Consider the following 11,910-nt stretch of genomic DNA (forward strand, 5'->3'; position numbering starts at 1 on the left):
CTTTCTTATCTTTCTTATCAAATTATATCTCGTTTGTATAAACGCAGAAATGAGGATTGCGCGAAAAAAGAGTGGAAAATCTCTACTTTGGTCAGACGTGGCTAGATCAGCTTCGAACAAGCGTTGGAAGATCAGGCTCGCGTGATGCGGGTGGAGATCATGTTTTACTCAGTCAGTTTGTTGCATACAAAAGCGAATTTGGAGTCTGATGGAAGGGGGTGGAAGGGGGTGGAAGGGGGAGGAAGGGGGTGGAAGGGGCCGATGGAAAAGTCTGAAGAACACACGTGTTTTGGGTAAAACGAAGCGATACGAAAGGCGAAAACGGCGACACGCGGCGTTGCTCACCATTTCCCGCGACCGCTGAAGCCACCCACGTCGGGCGACGCTCGTTTATCATCCGACAAATAGCCTTTCGCTCTCGCAAGTGGGTAACACCAGCATCTCTGTCACACCGTATGCACATCTTCACCATCTTCCTTTTCTCCACCTTCCTTCCTTCCTTCCGATTCTCAGTAGTTCTCCTCGAGTACGGACAGATTATTATAACCCACCGACACTTGTCTCTCCGCACTTTCATTTACCACACGCTCATAACGCTCTCTTAACGTTTCACATTATCTTTCTCTGTAACACTTTGACATTCTCGCAACAGCGGATTCGTGGGTCACAGATTGACGTTTGAGCAGCTACTTACGGACAATGTGTCTCTCTGTTGTCAGTCTTGAACATTTGGAAGATGTAAAATGAGTTTTTAGGAAGGGCTTTCTTTTTTCGTGGAACAAATAGAAATGCTGATTAGTATGTGTCACGTGTATGTGGTACATTGTATTTTTTGCCGGAAGACATGTGAGTATGTGGTATAATCAAAAATTTTCACTATTATTCAGAAAATATCTTGGATTGGAGCAATTTATTTAGAAAAATAGACAGCATAATTAGGAATGTCGCCCTTATTCTGAAAGGGGATTATATTTTTAGTAGAGAAGTAATCGGCGTGAGTAATTGAGTCATTTCCGTAACTATAATTAACTTCTTCCGTTTGAGAAGCGGTGGTGGAATTTCTAAAAAATTTCTCGTTATTTCACAATTCATAATTTTATAATGGAGACTCCACTAAATTGATTACTCATTCATCAATTCTTCAAATCATCGCGGCGAGTGAAAATGCAAATAAAATTAGCAACACAAGTTTTCGATTTGACGTAAGTGAGGAATTTTGAAAAATGATAAGAAATTTGCCCCGAGTGGAAAGAGAATAATCTCTGGGAGAATAATCAACTGAAGAAGGAGAAAAAGAAATAGCATCTTCGATGGAAGCGTCAAGAGTCTTGAAAGCGTTTGAGAGCGACAAAATGGAAGCGGGTGAATTCGGAGGGTGAGTTCTCCGGGGTGGTTGGGAGGTGGGAAAAAGCCACCTTGAGGAGAGGATAAAATGATGGGTGGTTGGTTTGAGGTTAACGGGGATTCGCCGAGGTGAGATGAATAAATAAGAGGGTTTTGAAAGGGGCTACTCTATACCGGGGTTATTACGTGGCGTCACGCGATGATGTATCCGCACTGGTTCAGATTGTCTCCACGAGATGGGACCACCAAGCGTGAAATATGCACCACCCCCGTGCTTAAATTCCCGAGAGGCTGGCCTCACTCACAACATCGTCACTTGAAAAATAAAGACGGAAGTGAAGGAAAAAGAAATCGAACAGCAGATTCATAACGCTGACTGAGAAACGGGGAGATGAATGGAAAATTCATCTCCCGACTCTTCGAGTTGGGTAATTTTGGTATTAAGAGGGGCATTTTTTTTAAGGGGATTGTAATTTCCATATATATTCGGAGCAGTGACGGGGCATAGATCATAAGGGCTCCGGACGAGGGCCACGTGCAGACGCGTGCTTGTCCCAGATCCGGTATCCTTCTGCTTCTACAATTGTTGCTGGGAATTTTTTTTCGTGAAATTCAAATGCACCACCCACCGCAAAACCACTCAAGTCGAGACCGAGAATTTTTTGACTTTATCACTCTTGCAGGAAAATCAGAGGTAACCCTTCTCTCGTCCATTAGGCGGGCCCATTCACTGCGGAGAATTGTTGGGGAATCCGTCATGGTTGGCACAATAGAACTCTAACAAAACATTCTAGGACTTGTCCACTCGAACTGAAAATTTTCAAAAGTCCCGGCTTTTTCTCTGAGACATCCGTAAGTCCCAATTTGACACCTCGGAAAAAAGAACTTGAGTCTCAGTCATTCAATCGAGTCTGTCAAGTCTAAATTCTTAAAAATAATCTTTAAAAAAAATTACAAAAATAATCTTAAAAGTCTCAACTTGAGGCTTGAGAATTTCAATCACAGGAAAAATTAATTTCCCTGAAAAAAGAAGAAGATTAAGTTTTTCGCATAAATGTGAAAAGCGAATTTCACGGAGGCCGTGGTAGATGGAAAATAAATGGAGGAATGACGGATGGAATGTAATAACATAATGATCCTGTGGCATTTAATTCCCTCGAGAGGATAATGGGAGAAAGAAGCTCGAGTGTTTGACATTTAACATTTCCCTGGGGATCTCCCTGTGACGTCCTCCTGTTGATGTTCTTGTAGGTATTGGTATATTTCTGTCACCCTTTTTCCCGCAATCTCGACTCCTCCACGAAAAACTCTCCAATTTTCACAATATTTCCAAGAACAACAATAATAATTCCCCACCCACCATTTTAAATCCTAAAATTAATGCATTTCTATCGAGTTTTTATCTCCGAAGGGAATAAAGTTTGAGGCACAGTGACTGCTGGGTACTTGGGCTCAAGTTGTGTCGAGAAACTACTTGGCAATAAAAGTCTCCTCTCTGGTCTTGTCGTACTAATTTTCAAGGGAAAACATTACCACCACCGTGAAGATGTATTGTGGAGCGTTAAAATTTATTTTTGTATCAAGTGGATGTGTCTAACTAGTTTGTCCTCTTGCAAGTACTGTAAGGAACGGGGTGGTCTTAGTTGCTTAGTCGCCAAGATTAACGATACTCCACGGCTCTTTTAAAGAGAATCCCATTCTTCGTACCTCTGCCAAGATGTCTTGCCCATCTTATCAGTGTGTTGTACCCATCTACAACGAAATTACCACTTGCCTCCTACCTATTATTACTTTTATTAAAACTACCACTGAAAATAATCCAAAAAAACCATCAAGTTTTGTAATAAACAAATGATTTTTTCACTCAACATAAATTAATCAATAACCATTAATTATATATTATTTTTATTGTCAGTAATTACAATTATCATGGAGAATTCCGAATATAATTCAAGTTACTATAAAAATTAAATAAAATTCATGGAATAATCATTGAACAATCAATTTCGTTGAAGATTATAAAAAAAAAACTCAATTCAAAAAAAATCCTCGGAAATTGATTTCATTTAAAAAAATAATTATTTATTCATTCTCATAATTTGTTTCAATTGTCCATCGAATAACGAGTTGTTAGAGAATGATTTCCTTATGATTTCCGTCGAAAAGTAGCCCGTCAAAAAATTTTGCGAGTGGAAAGCTTAGCAGTGAATTATCGATATGAGATTGAGTTGAAATGAGTGGTAGTCAGGTGAATTGAGAAAAGTAAGAAGAGAAAAGATGGAGAAAAGATGGAGTCTAGTTGTAAAAGTGGTGAACGTCGAGGGGTGAAACTCGACGTTTGGAGTTGAGAGAGTAGAGAACCGCAGTGAGTAGTCGGGGTGGGCATTTGTGACATGGAAAAGAGAGGGAGCTGAGGTATACGGAAAAGGGAGTGGAATTGATTGCTTTCATTACGCAAAAAAAAAGTCCTCACCCCTCCCTCCCCCCCAGCTCGTCTCACCCATCCTCGAATCGCGTATTTTTAACTTGTGCCGCGGTGGCGAATAAGTAAGTGCGCTATTTACATCAAATCTCGTAAGTTATCGCTATGCGGCTGCCACTGGCCCTTTTTTTTCTCCTTACCCCCGCTCATTCGTACTCTTTATTATTATACGAAGCTTTTGCCATCGAATAATGTCGCTGGCTAAATCTTCCGACACGGTGATGGCCCCACTCGAGGTACATTAAACGGATAAACCTAATTGTCTGGTGGCTCGAGGGTGATTATTACCCTCACGAAAAATTTTCCAAGGAACACGGAAAAAATTATGCGACAAAATGTCTAGAATATTATAAACATCATTTCTTGGGTGATATATTGTGTTTGGCACGTGCCTTAGTCGGCACCATTCAAGTTTTTCCTCAGATCTATCACGAATCGAACGGATTTATCGGAAAATTTTTTGGCTCACTGAGTTGAATCCAAAATGCAGTCGTCCTGCACCGTCTTGAGAAATCCATTTGAATCAAGTACGACTGAATTTTAATTGATGATCCATCTCGATATTCAAAGTTATTCCAAATAATTTTTTAATTCAACTCAAACAGATTCCAATTCGAAAATAAAATAAATTCTTGTGTCTAATTCCGATGGATCAATCTCTCGATTGAATCGGATTCATCAACTTGATTCAACTGAATTTTTCCCCAATCTCGATTTGAATTAACAACTCGCGTATGAATGTGACAGAAGAAGACAATGTCCCTCATTGTTCTAAGATTGAATAAACCGACGTAAATATAACGTCGTCATGTATCCCCGCAGGAGAGTCGACATTAACTCCCAGTGTCCCCAGTTCAATTAAACATACGTCCTCCGGACCTCGCGGACTCTTCGATCTTCCGTTCTATATGACAAATGAGATTAATACAGCGGCTGAGGGATGAATTAGGAAGCATAGGACAGGGGGTGGATTGGTTAGAGGGTAGAATTGTCATGATAAGGATGCACCCACAGCGCACACATTCTCCCCGGGTGATCGATGCATTGAGCTACACTCGTAGTCGTGTCGACCTCATCTGCATCTGGCCCAGGCCACTATATACTCCAGTGGGCTTCCATCTACGTCCTCGACCTCATCCGCATCCATATGCCACACAGGGCTGAGCAATACACACCGGCAACACACACACCTACCACTGGTGCATGTGTGCCTCGGTGCAATCATGTCAGGACATATTGCCCGTCAACGCCGACCCGCCGGCTCGTTCGTTTACGCAAATGATATGCCAAACCGTAATCTCGGGAGATATCCTCGGGAGATTAAGCTATGCCTCGAGAGCCTACACTCCATAATATGGTGAACAAAAAAAAATTGTCTCAATATTTTGGGGTGAGATTTATCATCAATCATCCGCTTCTTCGCACTCTGCGCACTGTTCTATTGCAAAATTATCGTTCTGAAATTGGGAAATTTAAGTATCTCATTTCCAATAGTTTTTAATAATTTTAGTAATTATTGGTTGAGATCTATTTATCCACATTTTTTGTAAGCAAAATTTGTCGGAAATCTCAGGAGCTAAGGGCAAATTAATTTATCAATTTTACTCCTGGCAAATGAATTTTTTCATAGAGATTTGAAACTCAAACTCAGTTCGTTGGGTTGAAATAAAAAGAGGTTGAATCCACCGCAGCATCCGGAGTATCTCGTGCTCATGTGTTAGCCAGTGCTAAATTCCAGTTGTACTGAATGTCCCACGGTTGTATCTAGTGTCACATCGAATGTAAGTGACATACCGACAGTCACCGAGGTATGAGTAGACAAGAGCGAAATGAGGGAATTCAAATACTATCGGTGTACTTGAATGTAAACCGGCCCTTGTGAGATTTGCGGACTGACACCGGTCCCACCGACGCTTTGCAATGGCTGACCGCACCTTCCGGGCAATCCGAGAGACCAATCCCTTCTTACACTTCCACCGTGCACATCGCTAACTTGCACTCCCATCCTTTCTTTTTTTTTTCTTTCATTTCGTCATTGTCGAGGCTGTTTTCCAAGCAAATCAATTTCTTTGTTTTCCCAGGTACCGTAAGCAAGCAAATAATTTTCCCGATGGGCCATCACTTCGATATTTACAATTAAAAATCTCAACGTCAAAAGTCCTACCCGGGTAAAAAAAAAATTGTAATCGAAATATTTTTTTCCTAATATTCAAAAAATTTCTGGAAAACTTTTCAGAAAATTTTCCTTTTGAAACAAAAAAAAATCGGAAAACAAAACAATTGTATTTTTGGGAAATGTTTTGAAAAAATTTTCTCATTAAAAGTTTTTGTATGTCCAATATTGTCCAAGAAGTTTTCCAGAAATTTTTTGAAAATTTGAAAAAATATTCCGACTACAATTTTTTTACCCGGGTAAATTTTTTTTATTCATATATACGATAGGATGAACCTATATGAGGCAATTAAATTTTTTTAGGACCCACCAGGATACGTAGACAATTTATCGAGATCAGGATTTCCCAAATATCTCGGGACTGATGGAACATATTGATAATTTCGTAATCACCTTTTTGAGAGCTATCACTTTTGTCTACAAAAAATGGAGAATCGGGAAAATCGGTATTTCCCTTCAATTCCAAGATATTCGCTAGAAAATGGCCTCTGAAAGAATGCACTTATTCCAGTTTACGACTTCTCAATAGAATGACAATTTTAAGCCCGTAAATTACGACATGTTTTTACGATTTTTCCTGTACGCAGCACCAGTGAGAGTTTTCGCCAGCGAGCGCTGAAAAAGTGCCCTTTTCTCCACTAGTGCGATAAAATCCTATTTTCTCAGTGTATGTTATCGCGACAGAACCTGATGTCACCTGGACTGGTACATCTTCTTCACGCGTAGTCAGTATCGTAATTAGGTGCGTCAGGGCTGGGTGGTGCGGTTCATGCATGGGCTACCCCAGGGTCGCCAATTAATTTCATCCGTGTGTAAGGTTCAGGTTGTCAAGAATTAATTAATTCAGCAGTCGTCTTATCACGCTCGCAATTATGAACCGGGAAGGGATTGCGGGGAGCGCAATTGAGGGAGAATGAAAACAGACATGACAATTTAATATCGAAGATCTTGTGGCCCATCGAAGAAGGGGAATGTGTTGGCGAATGTGTTGGCGAATGTGTTGGCGACAATAAAATTTGTTAACGCGCCACAAAATTCTCTAAGATAAAAAATGCTGAAAATCCGAAAACCGCGTCTTTCACTCCAAAGCCGCCCACCCCATTCGGAGAGTCCGGGGGTGAAATCCCCCGTAAAATCCGTCGCTTGAAATCCTAAAAATCCCCACCTCGAGAATTTTTCCAGTCCAGGAATGCCCCACCACGGTGGCAAAGTCGCAGGCGCTAATTCGAATGATTCCATCGATTAAACATCTCCATGAGGAGAACCACGAGACCCCCGGTAGCAGCTCGAGGATGTCCTCATCCTCCCCATTTCAATTTTTCCACCATTCGTTTTATCCATGAATAAAGAGTAGTTCCTCCACACGGCGTGATTTTTGGTGGTACTGTTGGCGGTGGACCAGCTGGCTAGCGTTTATTTCGCCGAGCCTTTACCGCCTTGTGTATATCCACACACTGGCAATATAACCGTGTTATCCCGCGGCCAGCCGACTCTCTACACGAAAACCAGTTGCCGTAGCAACCCAACCAACGTTGACGCCCCTCACCAACTATCACGTGACACAACGTCGACCAAACGGAGTTCAACGAGACCCTGGATGCTGGATACTGTTGCGAGGGGTTGTGGGGCGGAGCCTAATATGTGGGGGATGAAAGCCGATGTTGGATCGAGAAGTCGCACGAAAGTCACGTGCCGACGCCAAAAGACTCTCCATGCTTCCGTACCACCGACGGTTGCTCTTACCGATCCTCCAAATCCCTTTATTTAACCGCTAATCACCCATTAATCACTAACAAATAACCCCAAATAGCCCCAAATTAGTGAATTGTTAATAATTCCGTGAGTCATCCAGCGGTTTTGCAAATATTGTCCCCCATCTCCGATTTTTCGACTGTGATATCAGGATTTTAATCAGCAAAGTGTTTTCTGTGATTGACCGTTCGAGTGACTGGCTGACTTCTGGATACAGCCGATTTGTTTATCGATTGATGTGTTTTTCAATTGATGGGATTGAGTGACAGTGGTTTTTTTTTTTTTTTGGGAGGTGGGTGTCAGGGGTGGAGTGGAGGTGATGGGGCGATTTGAAAATTGAGTTTTTGCAGTCGTGGATCGGACTTTTGGGTTGGAAAACTGGGGGAATTATGGGGATTGATGATACTGTTCTCATGGCCGGCCGCAGCCACCCGCTGGCGGTCACAAAGGCCTTCTTGATGACAATCATTGTGTCCTCGCCATAGACATCCGTGGAAAATACAATCTGGGAGTGAGGGGACGACTTCGGGGTATTGTGAGTGGACGTCGATTTTTTTGGTGAAACGGTTGAAAGGTGGAATAAACTACTGGTGTTACGGTGCCGACGGCCGACGGGCCGGATATTGATATCATGGATCTCAGTACTGCGTACCGATACAACCAGAATATGATGGAATATTATACTTGTAAGCGATTTATTTTTTCGTTTTTACTACAGACACAGTGGGGTTTTAACTGGTTTTTTTTTTCAGCGGGATTCAAGTCTATTTTTCACTTCGATTTTGGTTTAAACAAGTTTGTTATGAAGGTTCAGGGGTTTTTGGTTTAAATTCAGATTTGAAATTCACCGGATCACTTTAGCGTTCGTGGATTTTTCGAAGCGATTTGGATCGAGTTGAAGAATTGACTTGAATTGAAAAGAATAAGCGACGCGCATCAAGCCGTGGAGCTGATTTGAATTGAATCAGAGAATTGAATTAAATTAAATTGGAGAGTCGATTTAAATGAAACCGATCGAAATGGATCAAGCCGAAATATCAATTTGACTCACACCAAAGGATCGGTTTGAATTTATCCACAAAATCGACTTGAATCAAGTCAAAAAGTTTAGATAAACCAAAGCCACGTGTCGGATTTTATAATTCCGAGGCACAATCGATTCATCCCATCGATTCTGTGAGAAATATGTCGATTCTCGATTGGAAATTATGACGATAATTCGAACTGGCTTGAATCAGACTGATTTCTCAACTTGACTCACAACTTTTTTCCTCGGTGCAGCTTGAGAAAATGATAGAAGTTGTGGGTTTATCTGTTTTTCCGTCGCCGCCGGTATTTTATGCAAAAAGTTGGCAATCTTGTGACGATGACACAGATCGCAAATTGTTGATTCTTCGGGGACAAGAAGGAAATCGACACGGTGGGATCGAGGAACGTGACCAGATCCGGAGCGAATGCCAGGCTTTTGTGGGTGGTGTAGCAATCGTGCAATTGCGAAACAAGAAATTCAGGGTCGCTTACTGTTTTTGTAGGGAGTGAAGTGCCATTGGTAGAATTATTCGTGCTTTTGAACAATTTTTTATAAGGCTATTTCAATTCTTGGGAATGGGATAATCCTGTTCGAGAACGAACACATTAAAATTTTATTTATTTATCCGGACTCAATTGATCTCTCAGTTTTTCAGGAGCGGAATCTTGATTTTTATGAAAAAGACTTTCTACTTGATTACAATCGAAAGTTTTATCAAGATAAACTTTGGATTTCACTTTGAAAAAAAATTGATAAATTACTTTTCAATACTTGTAATTTTGTATAAACATTCGTAAATAAATTTCTGAAGGGATTATTTTTTTTGATAGTGTATTCGGTGACGGGAATCATAATATTCCATGTAATGCGATTCAGGATTTGAAAAACCACCGATCGAGGAATATCGAATATCATACACCGGTCAGATCAAACTTCTCAGTTATCAGATTCCCAGAAGCTCTTTTCACACGCAGAATAATTCGCAGTATGATCTATCCCGACATTTAGTAATCCTTCGACAATTAAAATGATAGTTCAATAAAAAAAAACCAGTAGTAATTACAGATTCAACAATATTACAATATCCCAAATATTTTTTCAACCTACATTTTTTCAAAGAATTTTTTCTCCCACTAAAATTGCATTATTGTGGCAGAATTAATACTAAAACAATTGGAATTTAAGTAAATTACAATTATCATTACCATAGTACAATATAATAAGATTAATTTTTTTTTGTGGCATCTCCGGAAAAATGATGAATTTATTTAAAATTATTGCTAGTTTCACCGCAAAAAAAAATAGTAAATTTCTCCATAAATTTTTATCGGTGCATATATCATCATCTTGGAGTAGACACCACTGGGGCAGAACATTGACTCGTATCAATCCCTGAATCGAGTCCTGCCCAAGGAATTGATTACCGTTACAACGGCGAACAAATATTGCGGGAACTGAAGGTGACAATCACTGACGAACCGGAAGTAGTTCGCACAGTTCGGCGCACAGCCAGGTCATTCGATCTTGCTGTACCCCTAACGTTTTCTTTCCAATCGATCGCTTTCAGATATTCCTTTAAATGAAAAAAAAAATTAACTTTCTACTCATATCGGTGGCCACACAGGTCCCGTCATCATTAGCCGATTTGTTCTTCTCGCCTCCAACGCTGAAGCAATGAACAATTAAAGTCCTGGCATTCATTAGCATTTGTAAATTGATAATAATATATTACATATACAATATATTATATACAGATATAATATCCACTGACTACTCGGGTAAAAAAAATTGTAGTCGGAATATTTTTTCCAATTTTTGAAAAAAAATTGGAAAACAACACAATTTTATTTTTGGGTAAGGGCTTTGAAAAATTCTTCAAAAATTTAAATAGGATATTTTTTTTTATAATTTAGATGGCGTATTTTTTGAGAATATTGAAAAATAAAAAAAGTAAGAAAACAGCAGTATAATTAAAAGAAAAAATTATATTCGCGAAAATTCCTAGAAAATTATAAAAAAAAATTTCCCAAACAAATTAAAAAAAAAATTTTCAAAACATTTTCCAAAAATAAAATTGTTTTGTTTCCCGATTTTTTTTTTGTTTCAAATCAAAAATTTTCCGAAAAATGTTCCAGAAATGTTTTTGAAAATTCATAAAAAATATTCCGATTACAATTTTTTTTTACCCAGATAATAACAGACTTTTTAATTCGGCTTCTAAAAAAAATAAGTCTAGTGTGGATTTAGCTGAGAGAAAATCAAAACAAAGAAGAGCTTTAATAAGAATCATACGCCAGGACAACTGTTAGGTATATTACCTTTTGTACATTGGTCGAAATATACTGTGCAAATATAATGTCCGGAATATATGGGGGTGTATGAGGCGATCTGGACCATGGAAGTCCCCTCGGCAGAGGCTCGTACAGTTGTGGTCAGCAGGCGTGACGGCGGCCAGAGGATACAGAGAAGTGCTTGCATTGCTGGTTGTGCCATTTCAAATGTATACGTACAACAGCTACATACAGCAGTGACTCTCCTACCATGAGAATATCCCTCGCACACAATTTCTGGGCGATATTCCCCTTGACTACCGGTCGCACCACGGGGTTGCAACCATAAACGCGAGAGAGAATTGATTTGCGAGCGGATGTGCGTATCGTTTCTGGTAATGATCGTTACCAGTTCACCGAATCATAGTCATTGTCTTCTATCTGTGGTCTATGTATCCCGTGTCGGTGTTCCAGGACAAATATTTTATTTCATTGGAAAAAATAATCCTCCAGGTCATCGGCACGTAGTGATTCAATGCTGAACCGTCATTATTATTCTCAGAAGCCTCAATATCGGTTGGACATACTTTTTGCCAGTTGACTTTGTTCGAATGGACCTGTTGATGCTGCGTTCTCCCGGAAAAACACTTCATGTCGTCAAAATCATTTCTTGTGCCAATTTGGTGGCAGTTGAACAGACATAATTCATGATGGACTTGGAAAAAAGATTCTAGTCTTGAAGAACTTACTTGAATCACATCGAACCTGAGGTAGTTCACGAATCGACTTGAATTAATTGTAAAATCACCTTAAATCAAGCTAGAAAATTGTTTTAAATTAAATCAAATCTTATCTGAGT

The 11,910-nt window shown here is 39.9% G+C and overlaps 1 protein-coding gene across 1 annotated transcript in view; it reads left to right on the forward strand.

Moving 5' to 3' along the window:
• Nucleotides 1-1,352: 1,352 nt before the first annotated feature.
• The window catches only part of LOC105268030 (paired box protein Pax-5-like), a 39,974-nt gene continuing 29,416 nt past the window's right edge, over nt 1,353-11,910 (forward strand). The window contains exon 1 of the mRNA XM_011307263.1: nt 1,353-1,375. Coding sequence (XP_011305565.1) covers nt 1,353-1,375 — 23 coding nt within the window. The remainder of the gene's footprint in view (nt 1,376-11,910) is intronic.

This window comes from Fopius arisanus, unplaced genomic scaffold (assembly GCF_000806365.1).
Source record: "Fopius arisanus strain USDA-PBARC FA_bdor unplaced genomic scaffold, ASM80636v1 scaffold00052, whole genome shotgun sequence".
NCBI classification, from domain to species: Eukaryota; Metazoa; Arthropoda; class Insecta; order Hymenoptera; family Braconidae; genus Fopius; species Fopius arisanus.